The sequence below is a fragment of the Chinchilla lanigera genome, unplaced genomic scaffold (assembly GCF_000276665.1).
Source record: "Chinchilla lanigera isolate Chin_1 unplaced genomic scaffold, ChiLan1.0 scaffold00096, whole genome shotgun sequence".
In the NCBI taxonomy this organism is placed as follows: Eukaryota; Metazoa; Chordata; class Mammalia; order Rodentia; family Chinchillidae; genus Chinchilla; species Chinchilla lanigera.
The window spans coordinates 863562-883866 of NW_004955497.1; the positions used below are offsets into that span (position 1 = coordinate 863562).

At 37.7% G+C, this 20305-nt stretch overlaps 1 protein-coding gene across 3 annotated transcripts in view; it reads left to right on the top strand.

Moving 5' to 3' along the window:
* The window catches only part of Zmym2 (zinc finger, MYM-type 2), a 116736-nt gene that overhangs the window by 84921 nt on the left and 11510 nt on the right, over positions 1-20305 (top strand). For all 3 annotated transcript variants that reach the window (XM_013505487.1, XM_013505488.1, XM_013505489.1), the window contains 9 exons: positions 67-232; positions 898-932; positions 9063-9192; positions 10327-10442; positions 11348-11519; positions 13261-13386; positions 14108-14202; positions 15945-16113; positions 16407-16558. In XM_013505487.1, the coding sequence (XP_013360941.1) occupies positions 67-232; positions 898-932; positions 9063-9192; positions 10327-10442; positions 11348-11519; positions 13261-13386; positions 14108-14202; positions 15945-16113; positions 16407-16558 (1161 nt within the window). The remainder of the gene's footprint in view (positions 1-66; positions 233-897; positions 933-9062; positions 9193-10326; positions 10443-11347; positions 11520-13260; positions 13387-14107; positions 14203-15944; positions 16114-16406; positions 16559-20305) is intronic.

Sequence of the window (20305 nt, forward strand, 5' to 3'; positions counted from 1 at the left end):
TGTACAATATTTTAAATCTGATTTTAAATGCTGGAAACTCTGCCCCCCCCCCTTTTTTTGGTTAAGGCTGCAAGGTGTGATTGTTGTAAGTCTCAAGGAACTCTTAAAGAGCGAGTACAGTGGCGTGGGGAGATGAAACATTTCTGTGATCAGCACTGCTTGTTACGTTTCTATTGTCAACAAAATGAGCCCAATCTGACAACTCAAAAAGGACCTGAAAACTTACATTATGGTATGTAATGATTCAGGTGACAATTGGAAAATGCTATTTATCAATCTTTATTTTCTTAGCTTTGACTCCAAAGGATTGATAATGCAAAGTTAATTTTTGAGATAATTTAATACCAACTTAAATGCCATAGGTTTCTCCATGTCAGAGTTTCCCATATGATATTTCTGTAGGTACATTGCGTTTTATTTTATTCCTTTAACAAATTTAATGATAATTGAACAGTCAGAATCCATTTGGGCTAGAGAGAAGCTAAATAGAATTATAACAAAAAACGTAAAAAGAATAATCATCTACTTACCATGTGAGAGCTGCAATTTTTAATGAAAACCATATTTAGCAAATTGTAAATTCTTGGGGTTGGCTGGATCGAATAACAAAATCTCTAGGTGCTGTGACTTTTTGTTTTACTTAAGAAATAAGTCTAAGAACATAGTATTTCCCCAAAAGCAATATATGTCTGGAGGGTCAAAATGAGAAAGGAGTTCATTCTACACATTTAACTCTGTATTTCTATACTTTCAATTCAAAGTTGTGATTCTTTCTTAAACTAATGTAAAATATTTTTTTCAATAGCATCTTTAAAAATCAGTCAAATTTGATGAGAAGTAAGGGTTAGAAAATTCTGAAGAAAGTGATATTTGTCTTTAAATTTGTTTGTTTTTTAGATCAGGGCTGTCAGACATCCCGAACCAAAATGACAGTAAGTATTGATTAAGTACATTGCTAAGTTGTTACTTTATAGTATGGGGGTAAAAATAATTAGGCCAGTGTACTCTGATCATAATAATAACATATTTTTACTTTTTTGTGACAGTCTAACATTCAGCTGAATTATTAATACTAGAAGAACGTGCTAAGGTATATAAGCTTCTCCACACTGCAGAGAAATGATACTTGATTTGAAGTTTCCATAATAGATGCATCTTTAAGACAGTAGCAATAATATGTTTGAAATGATTAATTATATCTGTTCCTAAAGAATGTAACAAGCTAATTGTAAGCAGTTGAGTAGAAGGTTGCCAGGTAGATAAGGATGACAGTTAGGAATAATAATGTGTAAAGCACAGCATATTTGGCAGAACTACACATTAAGGTCAAGCTTGAAGGGGATCTTTGGTATAATAATGTAAGTGAGGCTGAAAGATAGTCTGAGCCCCATTATTTCTCAAAGAGAGATCTGAAGATGTATATTGGTTGCAAGGATCTGTACATTTTTCAGTTTCAGTAATATACAGTGTGTCCTTTTGTGTGTGTGTGTGTATGTGTGTGTGTATAATCCTTCAAAATGTGCTTTTATGTGAGATTTGTAGGTTGGAAGTGGCTGTTTATTTGTAGTGACTACCAAAGATGGAAGCAATGCTTTGGTCACACCTTGAAAGAACAATGAGGCCCTGCCTGCCTCTGTGTGCTGTTTCCACTGGAATTGCTGGATGGGTAGTTTTCTACTGGGATTTGTAGCATCCTTATTCAAGGAGAGCCCTTGAGGAGTCATTTGTTAGCATCACAATAAGTCTCTGAGTTAGTTCTTCTGGTAAGAAACAGCAGATCGGGTAGTAGCTCCTAGCTTCATCAAGAATCAGTTCATAAGTTTTCAGAATCTTCCAGTGTCTTGGCTCTAACCCAGAAATTCCTATTTCAGAAAAGTGCTTTTTTTTATGTTAATATGTAACCCACAATGGTGGTCATTGATATAAGTTGACCCTGTGTATTTTTGGGCTCCCCATTTGCAGATTCCACCAAACTAGGATTGGAAATACTGGAAAATAATTTTCCAGAAGTTGTAGCCACAAGTGTCTAGAGATGAGTTAAAATATAAGGGAGGGTTCTGCACAAATACCACACTATTTTATATAAGAGATTTGAGCATGTACGTATTTTGGTATCTAGGGCAGCTTGGAATCAGTCTCCCGGGTTACCAGCAAAAAGACTGTAGGTGAAAAATTGTGTTTATGCATTTATTCTGTTCAGTGTTTTATTTTTGATGTTAATAATTACACAGAATCCTAGAAAAGAGTGCTTTTCTCCTTACTTTCTTGTATCTGTTCTTCCTTGTGGAAATAAAAATTTTGAATTCAGAAGTACTAAAGTATTCTGCAGAATTACCAGATTTAATACCAGTCAGTTACATGTACGTTGAGTATAAAGATGATTGTTCCCTGTTTTGTTATCTTTGTTCTACCAATAAAGCAACACAGTAGGGCACCTTTCAGCCTTGTTACAGAGATGTATGGCTTTTGTTCTGTCTTCCAGAGTGATCTACTCTCACCCTGGAGAGTACACTTTCCCTGTGTGTTAATTGGCCCAAACTCGCTTTGCAGAGCATATTTCTTTTCCTGCCTTTAATAAACATGATACCTTGCTACATTTTGCATTTGTCTTGACCAGTTCTTTGCTTAGGACAGAAAGAACCTTAAAAACACCTCTAGAAGGAGACTCCAGCACCCTAAAACCTGGTAACATCCCAAGTGTTGGGATTGCAATGGTTCACTCGTGGCTAGAAACTGTCTCTTCAGTGTGATATTCAGTCAGTAATATCATACACTAGGAATGAATGTTAGACCAGCATTCTTCCGTCCATGTTGGTATAAGAAACACAGCAACATACCGATTCATTAAGTGAGTAAAAATATGTGTATGTGTGGGTATAGGCGGCCATTTGCTGAGGAAGTAGGAAAAGAGAGGCTGGAAAGGTAAATATCTTTCATTTTCAATTGGCTAGAAGACCATCTTGTGCTTGATATATCACTTGTTCAACAGACAGTTACACGACACTTGCCCTTTGCTAGCAAAGACTCTGGGACTCAGCAGTGGGTGCGACACACAAAGGCTTGTGCTCCAAGAGTTTGCATTCTCCTTTTGTCCTGGTGGTTAGGAAAAGATAATTGATACTCACAACTTGGAGGAGGAGAGAAGAAAATTTAAAAACGAAACAAAGGTGTATGGCTTTGACCAGGGTTTCAAGAAACTCCTCTCAGTACATTACCATCCTTCCATAGCACCTCAGCTGTATTATGTGACTGACATAGTTATGAAGTTGTATTATTTTTTGGCAAGGAAAGTCAGGGTGCATTATGACTATTGCTTTTGTCCTACAAAGCCCTCTTCTGTCCTTTCTTGGTAAGTTTTTGGAATCCTTTAACTCTCAGTCCATAAACTCCAGGAGATAAGAGCTTCCTGGATAATTTTTGAGCACAATATTTCATTATTTTTTGTGTGAGTTTCCTTGTTTGTAAAACTAGGATGAAACGGTGCCCATCTTAGGTATATCAGCATAGGTCATTACTTACGCATGATTGGGGCCGGGGATATAGCTCAGCGGCACAGTGCCTGCCTGGCAAGCATGAGGTTGTAAGTCCAATTCCCGGTACCACCAAAAAAAAAAAAAAAAAAACTTACACATGATAACGTTGTAGATTACATAGGCTTTGGCATCAGAGGAATCTGTTTGAATTCTGACTTCAGAACTCTAGGATCTGTGACCTTTTTCAGATTATAGAGCTTCCCAGGCTCAGTTTCTGTCTCTGTAGAATGGGAGAGATAAAAAGACTTACCTCTTATGTTGGGATGCAGTAAGATTTGATGCTTTACATGGTTCTGGCACATAGCAAGTTTTTAACAGATGGTAGCTGTTGTTACTGTAATTTTCATTAGTTGGGATCCTTCTTCAATATCAACATAAATACTTATAGATCTTACCTCTTGATTAGAAGAAAAGGAAAAACATAAAACTGAAAGGTTGGAGTCAAGTGCAGTTGGCATAATTAGTAGACGTGAGGCAATATTTTTTAGAATGGGGAGGGCTATATAACACTGAGCAGTCTCAGGACATTTATGATTCTGGGCTTGCCTGTTACTGAGTCTGGGATACTAGAGCATTGTATAGTCAGATCAGATTAACCCAGTACCTGGTGTTTAGTAAGTACTGTATACTGGGTTTTTCTCCCCCATGCACAGTTCAGGAGTTTGAGACACAGGAGGCTGACTTGTCCTACCTAGTACCAGCAGCATTAGAACCAAGCTCCCTAGCTCCTTGTTTATGTATCTCTCTGTCTTTCTTCACTCTCTCTCTCTCTCTCTCTCTCTCTCTCTCTCTCTCTCTCTGTCTTTGTCTCTCTCTCTCTCTCTTTCTCTCTCTCTCTCTCTCTCTCTCACACTCACAGAGCCCATGAGTATGTGTATATTATTTGTAACTTAAGAGCTATTACCTAAATACAAGACCTTTTTTTTTGAGGCAGCGTTTCACTATATATAGTTCAGACTACCTTTGAACTCACTATGTAGCCCAGACTGGACTAGAACTAGCAATGATCCTCTTGCCTCTGCCTCCTGAGGGCTGGGATTACAGGTGTGTGTCACCATGCCCAGCTAATACAGGACTTTTATATTATCATTCCAGACCTTCAAAAAGTGCACAGAAGGGGCTGGGATTATAACTCAATCATAGTGTGTTTGCTTAGCATGCACAAGGGCCTGGATTCAAGCCTCTGCGACTACCAAAAAAGAAAAAAGAATTAACTGATACAAATTTGTAAATACAGTAAACCTTCATTATACATGGATTCTGTATTTGTAAATTTATCTACTTACCAAAATATATTTGTAATATTAAATCAATATTTGTGGCACTTTCGTTACAGTTGATTGGGCCAGTAATAGTCCAGGTTCTTGTGTATGGTGGGGAAAGTATTGCCAAGCGTATGCCCCGTAGTAAGTGGCAAGTAGCTATATTTATCGAAGATCAGGAGAAGTTGTGTTCAGGGCCAGTCCTGCAGACAGAGGTGTAACAGACCAGGAAAGGCGCCAGGGAAATAGAGAAGCACTGTGCACAGGTCAAAGGTAGCTACAGCAAAAGGGGGCCATAACTCGGGATTTCATAGACCCTTCGGCGTTAGGTGCCTCCCACTCAATCTCCCACGGCGCCTTAGTGGGGACCCCTGCGGTGGCCTTCAGTCTCCTGCCCAGAGTTATGGGCGCATGGTGGGAAGAAAGACCAAGAGACAAAATAGACGGGTGCAGCTGGGCTCTGGGATGACCCATGTCCTCTGAGCACAGAGACCCCGAATCTCCAGCACCGGGGAGGGCGCAGTGCTTTCCTGGAGCAGCAGAAGGAGTGCTTGGATGGGCAAGTTTAACCAGTGTCATAGAAGAGACAGGATTCATCCCCACACCTGGGTGCTAGTCCCCTGTATTGTCCTCAGCAGGCTTTATCCTGCTCTGTGAGCCTCACCAAGTGAGAGGAAGGGGGATTTCTGCATTTCAAAACCAGCCCACAAGACAAGGGCAAGTCAGTTTATAATTTTTGGTCCCCAGCATTGCCTGTGCTCTTGCCTAGGGTGTTGGACTTATCCTAGCAGTGATGCACGAATCTTTCAGAGCTGTCAGTGATAGAAACAGCCCACCGTGGCACTCATGCCGTAGGTTCACCACCACTGTCCTAGGCTTTTGTTACTTTATTTTCTGCCTCCCTAGGGTAATGGAAGCAGGAATAACCACTGGGTGCTATTTAGAGTTAAGGGAAGGGAAAGGAGTTGCTCACGCAGTCCATTGTTTCTCACTGTATTACTTTGACAGATTTGCAGAATAGTACAAAATTTGAGCTACCTAATGTGCATGTTCCCAATTAAGTAGATGAGGGCGATGCTGTGCCTTATTTCAGCTGTCGGTGTGAACAGATACGTTTCATGACTTAAGTAGCACCATAGTTTTTGCATTTTTGTGCTTTTGAAGATTTTAGCATTTACAGTGACCTGTAAGTATGGTGCTGAAATGCCATTTAGTGTCCCTAAGCCTGAGAAGTGTGCTGTGCCTTATTGAGGAAAAAAGTGTTTAGAAAAGTATCATTTCAGCATAAATGTAAGTACTGTTGGTGTGAGTTCAGTATGGAAGAATCATTAATACAACGAAAGAAAAAGGAAATCTGCTAGTCTGTACATGAAGATCACTCCAAGAGCTAAAGTAACAGCTATAGGAACTAAATTTTGTGGATTCATAGGATTATGACTCTCTTACAAAAAAACATAGAACAATGTCATAATAAGGCTTTCAGCTCACAGCACATTGACCAGGAAAAATATTAAACCCTTTTCAACTAGTTCTGTCTGACTTGCACATTTTAAGAGGATATGGCAGGCGTGGTGGTGCACACCTGTAGTCTCAGCACTCGGGAGGCTAAGGTGGGAGGATCCTTGCGAGTTTAAGGCCAGCCTGGGCTACAAAGTGAACTCAAGGCCAGCCCGGACTGCAGAGTGGGACCCTGTCTCAAAAAGACAAAAAAAAAAAAAAAAAAAAAGGAGGTCAGGCATAGTGCAACACACCTGTAATGCCAGCAGAAGGGAAACTAAGGCAGAAAAATTGCTGCAAGTTCAGGCCAGCCTGGGTTACACAGTGAGTTTAAGGCCAAACTAAACTATACGGCAAAACACTTAACCCCCGTTTCCTAAAAAAGTTAAGTGGAGGTAAGGAGATAGGTTGTACAGATTGGGACTCTATGGAAGTAGAAGTGTGATACAAGAAAAGTATTACAGAAGAACTGTTTTCTTTTTTTGTTTTATTACTGGAAATCGAACTCAGGACCTTACGCTTGCCAGGCAGACACTTATGCCATTGAACTGTATCCCCAGCCCAAGAACTAGTTTTCAGTGCTAAGGATAACGTGCTTATTTCTACAAGTTGTTGGCAAATAAACCAACAGATAGTCCTCAAAACCCTTAGCTTTGGGGCTGGGGATTTAGCTCAGCGGCAAAGCGCCTGCCTGGCAAGCGCAAGGTTGTGAGTTCGGTTCCCGGTACCGGAGAAAAACGAAAAAAAAAAAAAAAACAAAAAACCCTAACTTTAAGTTATTGTTTGTGCAGCCTTGGCATTGGATACTAATGCCAAGAGAAGCCTGAGCTGTACGTCATTCTGTTGGAAGTGGGACGAAAAAGCACGGGTGGTGTCTAAAATAAGTTCCATTGCCACTTCATTGTAGAAGGTGAACATTGAAAGCTTTGCCTTCTGAGTGGTGGTGGTGTTTGAAGAACTAATGTCCACCCTGTAGTTCTTTCCCTGCCCCCACATACCACGTCTCTCGTGCAGCCCCTTAATCAGACACACACGTGGAGCTAACACAGAAGTCCCTGTGATGGCCCACTGATGTCACTTCCTGTATGCAACTGAGATGGTGCTGACAGCCTGAGACGCCAGCAAGCAGTTTATTGTTAATTACCTGTTGGAAGGTGCCTGTCTGGACTGAAAAATTTCAAAGGCTTTAAGCTGTTACGGGAAATACAAAGAACAGTGTTAAAACAAGACAGAACAATGTATTGCACAGCAAATGAATGGAGAGAGCTTTGGCAACATGAAAATGGTATTGAACTAGAATTCTATCTTGGGAAAAAGTATCAACAGCATTGAAAAATACGGACCTGTGCTTGAGCACAGCCTCAGATTAAGCATCCCGATTTAGGTGCCTTACATTAAAGATGTTTAAAAGATGTGAGGTAAAGCTGACACGAATTTTGGGGCTACTTAGGGAAAAATTTCTTGATGTTGCAGTAAGCCACAAAACCTGGTTTCACTAACTTCTTCTGTAGTTTTCATTGGATATGCCACGGTGAGACATTCACATTGTCTCATCACAGTTCCTGGAACTTCACATACTGTAGCCTACAAAACTTTAAATGCTTAATCTTTCTCCAATATGGCTTTCCAGAACTTAATCTTTTATTACTGTACAGTGTATATTCACACTACAGTGTTCTACGTTGCATTACTATACTGTATATGGTATATTTCAGGTATTGCTATATGTGGTGCGTGTGTATGCGCAGTAGTGCTGAGCAGCATGCGAATGTTGCATCTGCACTGTATGTGTTACTGAGAGTTGATGGTTTGAGCAGAGTGCATGACAGAAGGATGCTGGGATTGAAATCCTGTCATAAAGAAATACTGCATATACTTTATAAGGAATATCACACTGTCTTTAAATATGCTTATATACTGAGCAGTTAGTGAAACACAAGTTTTTAACTGTGTTCCTCGCAGCAGTGGTTTGATACTTACTGGTGCAGTGTTCAGGGCAGCTGTATACTTGCTTACCCCAAATAACGAGGATTGACTGCATTGGTGTTCTGTACCTGCTTTTTTTCTCTTATCAGTAGGTAATATTGAGAGTGCTTTACCTTTAGCCTCATAGGGGCAGATCTTTACCTTTTTTCAGATCTTATTTATATGAGGATGTGATTTGTCTATAGTGCAAATAACACAATAGTGAATGTGATGTAAAACATGTGACATTATTTAGATTATTTATGAAATAACTCAAATATGTATTTGTGTCATATTGACAATGGGAATTACAGTGTAATTGATTTAGGTTTTTAAAATGGTAATTGCTGGATGCTGGAAAGTAACTTAAATTTAGCAGTATCTTTGATAATTCTTTTAATTGTTTATCCTTTCAAATTTGTCGTTTTGTATTTTTAAGATGCTTATCCAGTAGAGGGAGCTAGAATATCAGGCATAATAGCTGCAAGAACTTTTCTTCAAATAAATTTAAAACAGCCAAATTTCAGTTTTTAGCCTTGATTTTATACTTAAAAGAGAATTGTCTTTTTATATTTTTTTAAATTATCAATTCAGTCCCTGTTTGATTTGACAACTGCTTTGCTGACAGCATAGGTTCACATTGTTTCTCCCAGACTGACACTGGAGTGAAGCCAGTGACAACATAGTTTGTTTACACTCCCGCTTTTGTGTACTTCCTCCTTAGAGTTCAGAAAACAGATGCTCATTAACATTAGAAAGTGATGAAAACTACAGGCAAGAGTAAAGTGTTTCTCTTTCCTTATAGGGTTCAGCACCACCCCCTTCTCCAACTCCCAACAAAGAGATGAAGAACAAAGCAGTTCTTTGCAAACCTTTGACAATGACAAAAGCTACTTACTGTAAACCTCACATGCAAACCAAATCTTGTCAGACAGGTAATTTAGGAAATTTTGTTATTCACTATACTTGTTCCTCACTGAATGCTTTTCTTGAGTACAGGCTGAATTTGTAGGGTCAGTTTGTCATTTTCTTTTGGTATTTGCTTATCTAATTTTGGCTATTACCTTGTGTATATATAGTACATCATTTAAAATAATTGGTGATTAGTCTTCCTGAGGTCTAGTGTTTATTCTGAGAAAATCATCTCTTTATGGTCTGCAGTGTAATCTGTTTCCTTCCTGTCAGAAGGAAATAAAGTAATTCAGATATGTGTTTGTGCCATATTAACAATGTTAACTCTATTTCAGTGGATTTAAAAACTTGAGGGGAGTGAGAGCAGTCTGGTAGGGTGTCAGGAACTACATTGTATTATTTTGCTTTTGTTTTTTTGAAATGATCTCACTATGTATTCCAGGCTAGGCTTGAACTCCCTATGTAGCCCAGGCTGGCCTCAAACTTGCAGGGATCCTCCTGCCTTAGCCTCCTGAGCGCTGGGATTACAGGCGTGTGCCACCACCCTAGACCTACATTGTACTTTTCTTTTTTTCTGAAGGAGGAAACAGAAAGGAGAAGATGAGTTACCTGTTCACAACAGTCTCCAAATAGAGGGCTTTCTCCTTGGAGGAGGAGGAGAACTGGCCTAAAGAAATGCTGGCTGGGTGTGGTGGTGTGCACCTGCAGTCACAGCAGTCAGGGGGCTGAGGCCAGACATTGTATTTAAAGGATATTTCTTTCTTTCCTTTTTTTTTTTGTCTTTTTGAGATGGAGTCTTGCTAGGCAGTTCCAGCTGGCCTTGAGCTCACTTTGTAGCCCAGGCTGGTCTCGAACTCGCAACGATTCTCCTGCCTCAGCCTCCCGAGTGCTGGGATTAGAGGCGTGCGCCAGTACTTACGTGACAGGGGATATACCATGATCTTTTTCTTTTTAGAGAGCCTAAATTCTGTTTGTTCTAATGTAAAACAGCTGTTGCTTTGTTTTGTTGTATTTAAGTCATATAATGTTACAGAAACTAGGAATTTGTTCTGAATGGGTAATGAGGTAGTTAAATTTTTTATTAAATTATTTCAACATTGAGTAGTTGCATGTAAGTGCTAGTTCGCATTGTTTCTTACCGTGTTTTGTGTTTGTAGATGATAATTGGAAGACAGAATATGTTCCAGTGCCCATCCCTGTGCCAGTGTATATCCCAGTGCCCATGCATATGTACAGTCAGAATATCCCTGTTCCGACTACAGTTCCCGTTCCTGTAAGTCAGGGTTTAAGCTCTGTTTTTCATTTTGAGGTTTATCAGGCACAGGTGGGAAACAGTATACTCGCTATTAGCTCACTGAAAATGGTAAGACCATCTCTGCCTTTTGTCCACAATTAAATTCAGTTGAACCCTGTTATTGTGATCATGCTTTGTGTTTAATTGGATGTGTGTTCATCGCTGGGAGTGAATCGTAGCAGATGTCTTAGTCTGTGTATGTCTTCTCTACTGTGTGTGTGTGTGTGTGTGTGTGTGTGTGTGTGTGTGTGTGTGTATTTTGGGTTTTTTTGGTACTGAGAATTGAACTCAGGACCTTGCGCTTGCCAGGCAGGCACTGTGCAGCTCAGCTATGTCCTGGCCCTATGTGTTTTAATTTTGGAAAACATGTTTGTGAAGACATAAAGTTTAAAGAGTTGCAATAGCTTGATTTAAAATAACATTACATTATTACATTTCATCCCAAATTACTTGTAATACTTAAACCTATTGTATCTGAGTTTGGCTACTGTAGCCCCTTACGGGATAGAAATACCTCAAAAATTGTGTTCCCTTAATTTGTATTTCAGATAGTAGCTGTTTGTGTTCTGGGTTTATCTTGTCATAGTAGACATCTTAGTTTGGTTTGTTCTTTACAAAGCTTTTTCTCAGTATGACATTGTAAAGTAAGTCATGTGTCAGAGTGATTGGGGGTGGGAGCTGAGACAGGGTCTCCCTGTGTAGTTCAGACTGACTTTGAATTCACTATGTATGTCGTTCAGGGTGGCCGTGAATTTGCAGTGATCCTCCTGCCTTGGCCTCCCCGGTGCTGGGATTACAGGTGTGCACCACCACACCTGAGCCGAGTGACTTGGAAAAATGCCTCTTGATGTTTTGTAAACTTACCCCTCAATGTTTTAATTCAGGTACCCGTTCCTGTTTTTCTGCCTGCTCCATTGGACAGCAGTGAGAGAATTCCTGCCGCCATTGAGGATTTAAAAAGCAAAGTTTCTTCAGATGCTCTTGATACAGAGTTGCTTACAATGACAGACATGATGGTTGAAGATGAGGGGAAAACAGAGGCATCCAACACCAACAGTGAGCTGCACAGTGTTTATTGCACTTTGTGAATACGTGTATCATTGGCTGTGTGTGTATGTGTTCACAGATAGACATAGGTTACTTCTCAGGGGTTATCACTGTATCTCCACTCGATACGGGAGTAACTGGAAATCTAACAAAAACGTGTACTGTGTTAAGAGCGCCATTCGACATCTCGCCAATGCCCTCTATGTCAAGTCTGATCTCTAAAGCTGGAATTCATGTGCTGTGTGTGTGTGTGCACGTGCACGCAGGCACGTGCGCAAGTGTTTGTATGTGTTTGAAGTGGGATCCTGCACTGTTCTCAGGCTAGTCTCCAGCTCCTAGACTACTCAAGTCCTCCTACCTTGGCCTCTTGAGTAGCTGGGACCGCCAGCCCAGTCTGTGCTCCCTTGGGTTAACTTGTAAAATCAACTCAAAATTATTCTTAATAATAGAGTAGCACAGACACAAAATTAATTTATAGTAGAGTTTAGAAATGATCCAAACTCTTTATTTTGTAATAGTTGTACCCGATTTGTTTTATTCCTTATATTAGTAAAATAATTTGTATTAATTATCTAACCCAGAAAATATCTTAACCCCTGCTAGGACATGACTTGTTCCTGGTGTGGGTGATTCTATGTGAGTATGTTTGGAGTGATTCTAAGTCTCTTAGAATATTTATTTCTACCTTAACCCTCTGGTGATACCTTGTTTCAGCTATGAGCTGCTTCATTTCTTTGGTCCTAGTCAGTGATGGCAAACCTTTTAGGGTTTTCAGTGATACAGACAGCTCCCTACAGCACTTGTACCCGAGGTTCACCAGACTGTTCTAGCACATTGCAGACAGGTAGCTTTCCAGTTACAGTATTTCATAATTGCAGTGATGTTCTGAAGCACGATATTAAGGAGTTGTGAAATTAATTCAGTGGGTTGCAACCAGTTTTCTTGTTTTTAAAAAAATGACATGGATCAAGAAATGAGATCCACACCTTTCACAAGAAATGAGAGTCACACTTTTCACAGATTACCTCCCAAAAGAAAAAATTTTTTGTTTTTAAAAAAACGACATGAAAAAATGTCAGTGCAAACCCTTCATAGAAAGGGTAGGCAGTGTTTTGTGAGACCTGCATTTTCAGTTTGCACGCATTTGTCTGTTTATCTTTGTGTCTCCCACTGTCACCCTGTAGTAGTGTTGGGTAAAATGTCTTTCCTACCGTGGCTTCAACAGAAAGAGTTAAGCACCTGAGACACTTGAAGCTATTTGAAAATAAGCATATATTGAATGATATGGGAGACTTCTAGGTAAAAGTTCAAGTAGAATGTTTGATAATTGCTATTATTTACCCTTAGTTTACTTCTGACAAGAGATTGCTTTTAGTAATAACTATACATACTGAAATATACAAATTGAATAATGCACATATTGAAATTGTTTAACAAAGCCCATTTATTAACTTGTGAAGAGGAAAAGTCAACATTTCTAAGATTATAAGTTTTGGGCTGGGGATATAGCTCAGCAGCACAAGCACCTGCCTGCAAGGTCCTGAGTTCAATTCTTGGTACAAAAAAAAAAAAAAAAAAATTACATTCACCTCATAGTAACTTACATTTAAGGTATTTCTCTTTATGACATTCTTATGAGCATTTATTTTTACAGCATTTACAATTAAATGGATTCATTTTAGCACATTAAACATAAATCTTGTTGGAGGTTTCTATATTGTCTCATAATTAAATTATGGATTGATTACAGGTATAATTATTGAAACTGATATAATTGGTTCAGATCTCATGAAGAACTCAGACCCAGAGACACAGTCCAGCATGCCTGATGTACCATATGAACCAGATTTGGATATTGAAATAGATTTTCCCAGAGGTACTCAAAATGTGGATTTATGATTATTGAATTTTAGTGTGGAGCCCTAATTGTAGTTGTGATCATTAACCATTTAATATTCATATCTTGGTTTTAGTGTTCATAATTATTTCATTTCCTTTTTTTTTTTTTTTTTTTGTCTCCTGCAGTGCTGGAATGTGCTCTATAATTGAGCTACTTTGAGTTTAAGAAAAGAAAAAAAACTTTCTGAAAGTAATTCATTATGGAAAGTTGAAGATAGAAAAAACTAAAGTTCCTTTTTAATTTAAAAATATTGATAGCATTTTTGAAAGTTAAGTTCACTTTCAAGGGGAATATTATTTTCACATCTTCTATGAGAAATGTTACTTTTTTAAATTACTCTTTTTTGAGTCTGCGAGTGGCTATTGAATACTTGAGTAGAATGTAAAATGTTTTTGGAAAAGACAGATCTACACAGTGACCCTTTAGATCTTACAGTTGAGTTTCAGGTTGTCATAATTCTTCTGACAACACATTTCCATAAAAATCCCATGTTGATATTTGTTGACGGTATTTTTTGGAGTCTGAATAGGGTTTATCAGACCTCAGATCATTTTAGGTACAGCATGTCATGCACTTCCCAGCCTGGCTCAGGTTACCTCATAATGCTTATTCATCCTCTGTGATTAGTTCTTCGGCTTCCTTATTAATATAAGCCTGTGCTGTTACATTTGAAATAAGAATTTTTCTGATTTGTCAGCTGCTGAAGAGCTTGATATGGAAAATGAATTTTTATTACCACCTGTTTTTGGAGAAGAATATGAAGAGCAGCCCAGACCTCGATCTAAAAAAAAGGTACAAAGTTTAATAGTATTTTGCATGTACTTGATATCTGTGTATAGCAGTCTCTCTGTAGCGCAGAGAGTGCACTGGTCATTTGGTGTGCCTGAGATCATGGCAAGTTGTGTTTTCTAGTTTGGAAAGACTAAGGAATTTATTTCCAAGGAATAAAAATGGCTTAGATGTAGTTGTTACATCCTGGAAGAAGAAATACTATTGCCTCTTAGGGTTTTTTGTTTGTTTGTTTGTTTTGTTGAGACAGGGTCTCACTATGTAGTTCAGGCTGGCCTGAACTCACTAAGTAGCCTAGGCTAGCGTGGAACTCAAGACTATTCTCCTGCCTCAGCCTTCCAGGTACTGGGATTACAGGAGTGCACCACCACACCTGGCTGCCTCTTAGTTTTTCTTTTAAAATTTGTTTTGATGATAAGGTAAAAATAGAAATAAGTTGCTGGAAAAAGTTAATTCTTTGATAAAGGAAGAGGTGTTTTCGTCATTTTTTCTTCTGTGTTTTTGAGATAGGGTCTCACTATGCAGTTCAGGCTGGCCTTGAGCTCACTTTGTAGCCCAGGCTGGCATGGAACTTCCAATGATCCTCCTGCCTCAGCCTCCCCAGTACTGGGATTACAGGCATGCGCCACCATGCCTGGTGAGAGGTGTTTTTTAGGAAGCTATTTTCTCATAGTTATTTTTGATGAGATTAACCAGCTAGGATGAGGTGCAGTTTGTTAAGCATGCCAACACACCAAAGAGCATGTCTGACAGTTTGAGCATTCACATAAGCAAAATGTAAGTGTATTAACAGGTATAGTTGTTTTAATATCCTATCAGCAACTTTGTTTTTGACTTCTGACATAGGTCAAATCGAAAGAAACCATAAGAGAGTCACACCTTTCACAAATTACCTCTGAAAAGAAAAAAAATTTTTTTAAAGTATTTGTGATAGGAAAGTGAACTCTTATTTGATGTATACAATAATTAACTTTAAATGGGCCTTAGACTCAAATGTAAAAGTAAGAATATAAAAGTATTAAGAAAACAAAGGCCTAAGCCTTCATGACCTTCTGATAGGCAATTTTTAAATTTTTAAAACACCAAAAGCATAAAGAAGAAGTGGCAGAAAAAGAGAAAGGAAAGATAAATTGGACTGATACATTGATGACATTGCAAGTAGTACCATGACAAAGATAAAAGGAGGGGGGAATGTAGTGGTAAAACATTCGTCTAGCAAGTGCGAATTCATTTTGATCTTGCAACCCTGTTTAAAAAAGAAAGGAGAAATGAGCTTGAATGATCTTTCCTTATATGATATTGTTTAGAAGTTCTTTTTCTCTTACACTATTATTTAGAATTTTTTTATTATAAATGATTAGTTGTATTTATTTTCTCATCAGTAAATTTACTTTGATTTTGTTGAACAAAGTGATTTGTGCAAAAAAAAAAAAAAAAAAAAAAAAATAGGGGCTGGGGATTTAGCTTAGCGGCACAGCGCCTGCCTGGCAAGTGCAAGGTCGTGAGTTCGATTCCTGGTACCAAAAAGGAAAAAAAAAAAAGGTAAAAAAACAGTAAGAAAAATACAGTTGCATTTCAGGAAATGTCATTGGTAATTAACTGTGGTCAGATTTGAAATACCAAACAATTTTAAAGCAGATAAATACATTCCTTTCTAATTTGCCTCTTTTGGGAGATAGCTTACATAAAGCCATGAAATACTATAGGTTTAATGAAAAGAATTTACAATGGTGTTTCACTAATAGGGAGCCAAGAGAAAAGCTGTATCAGGATACCAGTCTCACGATGATAGTTCTGACAACTCAGAATGCAGCTTTCCTTTCAAATACACATATGGTGTCAATGCTTGGAAACACTGGGTCAAAACGAGGCAACTTGATGAAGATCTCTTGGTATTAGATGAACTAAAGTCTTGTAAGTGTTTTGATTTTGTTTTTCCCAAGTCCCATCAGAAATGAAGATTTGTTTCCTATTACAAACTACTTCTAAGTAGAAAAAACTAAGTGTGGCTTAAAATAATTCTAACTGCATTTTATTTTAATTCAAAATTCTTTAAACCATCTCCCCAAGATGATTGTAAAATGCATGTACTAATAAAATTAAAAGTACAAAAATCTTAGAATAAATCAATATCAGGAAATTTCTTAACCTTAAGTAAGACATGAGTTGAATAGCAGTTACTGATTTTTATTTTATATATATTTTAGCTAAATCAGTAAAGTTAAAAGAAGATCTCCTGTCTCACACCACATCAGAACTTAATTATGGGTTAGCCCATTTTGTCAATGAGATCCGACGACCAAATGGAGAGAATTATGCTCCTGATAGCATCTATTATCTTTGCCTTGGAATACAGGAGGTTAGTAATTTATTGATGCTTTCAACACTCTTAAAAGTTGCTGTGGTAGTTCTTGGTGAGAAAAGTGTGCATCCACTGACTGGCTTACCAGAAAAGACAAAAACTTAAATCTACGTAGAAATACTAGGACATTATAAAAGGTTTTCCTAGCTACTTTATGTCTCTGCTACGGTATAGTACATATATTCTTAAAGCCTCAAGTTTTTCGGGATAGTGCATTACAACCGAAAAGAATTTGTGAGAAAAATAGGGTATGAACAGGGTACTCAAAATCCATGTGTCTTTTGTACCCAGTCAAACAGTTGTATTTTTGCCACCATATATAGATGATAATCGAGATGACATTATTTCTTCCTTACCTGGTACAGATAAATTAATTCACACTATGGAGCATAATGTATAGCCAGATCTGGCCATAGACCTGTACGCTTACCTTCATGTATAGAAGGTCTGTTTCACTCTTTGTGTCTGATATATTTTTATTTATTTATTTATTTATTTATTTATTTTATTTATTTATTTATTTATTTTTTTGGTTTTTTTCCGGTATCAGGAACCGAACTCACGACCTTGCGCTTGCCAGGCAGGCGCTTTGCCGCTGAGCTAAATCCCCAGCCCCAGTCTGATATATTTTTAACTTGTTAAACTATGTAACCACTTACCAACTTTGAGGGATCATGTATTAAAAAGAGATCATTCTTAGGGGTTTTAGGTAAACTTCTCCACATGTCTATGCATCTAAGTGTTTTCCACAGTAAACATGAAGATCAAATTAAAAAAAAGACCTCTAATTCTTAACACATTCTACAGGTTTAGCCCAGAATTCACAAGGGATCTTCAGCTTCATATCCTTTGTGTCTTACAATGTAGTGATAGGAGAGAGATCTCTTCAGTGTTCTGTTCATAGGCCTAAAATGTAATGTTATGGTGCTAACAGGTGTTAGATACTGAAATAAATTACTGAGAAAACTACAGTTGTACTGATGTGTTATTTTACTTACATTTTATTTAGGATAGATATATTTGCCCAAGATTATGAAAGTGGTATATTCTCTAAATTTCTGTAAATTACTTTGGATTTAAGGGCTATCACATATATTTCAGTAGCTATCTAAAACAAATAGATCTTATTCTCCTTCGACAGGTTATATATACATATGGAGCCACTTGCTTTAGTACTTGTACCATTCTAAAACTTGCAAATCTCTGAAAAAAATCAGAGATTTTACCCTTTAGTTTATTATTAAAATATATTTGGTAGTAAAACTTCACTTAAAGAGTCAAAAAGCTTCATAGTCTTCATTTATTACATTTAGTGTCAATATTTGTCCACAGAATATTCACTATAAAATCGTTAATGTTTCTAAATAAGAGAAGGGTGCTAATCCAGACCACTGTACAAGTATTATGTAATTATATACATCCCCTGTATTTCCTCTGTATAATCAAAAAAAAATATGACTTCTAAAACATTGACCTGCAGTAGTTTTGGCTCAGGGATTGTGGATCTGTGTGCATTTTCTCCCTTCTTTTGTTACAAGTACTGCACCAGGTGGAGGTACAGCCGTCTCAATCCTCTGGTTTCCAAAGAAATTAGTTACTATCTATAAATCTCCTCAAGAGGAAATTTATGAGCTTGATCTTATTCTTCTCTTAAAAGAAAACGTTTATTTTAATCTTAGGTAATTCTGTTGACCAGACCAAGTAGTATTGTATTGTAGACAGCACTACAGTTCTGCCAAGTGAATCAGCAGGAAGGCAGGAGAGTGTATTTTAGGCTCTTCTTCTTGTTTTAATCGAGCAATACTTTGTGACTGTGTTTTAGAATTCTATATAGAATTGTGTAGTTATAAAAGCCTTTGCTTTTATAGATAATACAGTTTTTGAAATAGACAAGTACTAAAAATACAGCAACAAAAGGGTCTTTCTCTGCTGCTCCTATATTTTGTCAGTGTAGTTGACTCTTTCCCTTGGTATTGCCAACTAGTACAGAGATGCATTTGATTTTATGTATTCTTTTTGTCGTTATTGTTGCTGGGAATTGAAGTGAGGGCCTCAGGCGGCGCTGTGCCTCTGAGCTATATCCCTGGCCCTCAACTTCTAGTCTGTATCAGTTCTTATTTCTGGTAGGTTTTTTTGTTTTTTTTTTTTTCTCCTTAGAATTTTCTATATACATAATAATGTTGTCTGGGGCTGGGGATTTAGCTCAGCGGCACAGCGCCTGCCTGGCAAGCGCAAGGTTGTGAGTTTGATTCCTGGTACTAGGAAAAAAAAAAAATGTTGTCTATGAATAAAACAGCTTTACTTCTGCTCAGTCTGCTTGTCTTTTTATTTTTCTTGCTTTATTACATTATTTAAAATAGCCTGTTTTCTACCTCTTTAGGAGGTAGAAGTACTCTGTTAAGTATACTACCATTTATTGGTTGTTTTGTTGCTCATTTTTTATAGCTTCTCTTACCTGGTTGAAGATGTTCTCTTCTGTTCCTCATTGATTAAGAATTTTTTTTTAACCTTCTGTTTTGTTGCTGAGAGTTTTTATAATAAAGGGTTATTGAGTAAATGTTTATTCTTTATCTTTTGAGACAATACTTTTCTCCTTTATTTTGTAAATAACATTAAATCAGTCTTATATCCATGGGATAAACTTCACTTGATGGCAATATATTATTCTTTTTATATATTGCCAGATTAGATCTGCTAATATAAACATAATTTTCTAGTCTTTGTCTGGCTTTGGTCATAGGGTAATACTGACTTCATAAAATGAGTTAGGATATACTCCTTTCTCCTGTTCTTGGAAGAAATCTGTGAGAATTGGTATTTTCTTTTCTTTTCTTTTCTTTTTTTTTTTTTTCTTTCCTGGTACCCGGAACCGAACTCACGACCTTGTGCTTGCCAGGCAAGTGCTGTGCCGCTGAGCTAAATCCCCAGCCCCTGCTAAATCCCTAGCCCCTAGCTAAATCCCCAGCCCCTTGTTTTCTTAAATGTTTCATAAATTTCACTAGTAAAGCCATATGGGCCTGGGATTGATTGGGGTATAAAAGTGGTTTTAAATCACTAAATTCTCCCACTGATCTACGCCTGTTTTTGTTTTTCTGTTTCTTTTTGAGTCATTTTGGCAGTTTTGTCTTTCAAGAAATTTGTGTGTTTTGTGATAGTCAAATATTTAGCATAAATTGATAACCTTCCCTTACTGCCTTTTTTTATGTGTATAGGATGTGATCATACTTTCAAGGCCTGATGTTAGTAAATTTATGCCCTTTGTTTTTTTTAACAGTCTAGCTCAGGATTCAGCAAACTTCTTCTTAAAGGGCAAGATAATAAATATTTAGGCATTAGCAGACCAAGAGGCAAACTTGTAGGATACTGTGTATCTACTTAGTTAACTGCTTTCAATAAAATTGGGGCTGGAGATTTAGCTCAGCCGCACAGTGCCTGCCTGGCAAGCACAAGGTCGTGAGTTCGGTTCTCGGTACTGGAAAAAAAAGAAAAAAAAAATCATTTATAAATGTAAAAAACAAAAAAATAAAAAAAAAGCTAGGTGATTGGGATAGGCCCAGTGGGGCTAGAGCTCAGTTTGCTTGGACTGTTGTTTAGCTAAAGGTCTATCCATTGTATTTGGTTTCCCTTTTTTGAGCTTTGATCTTTGTTATGTCCTTTTTAAATTTTTCCTCTCTCACCCCAAATTTCTTCAGGTGAAAGCTTAGATCGTTGATTTTAGAACTTCGTTCTTTTCTAGGAAAGCAT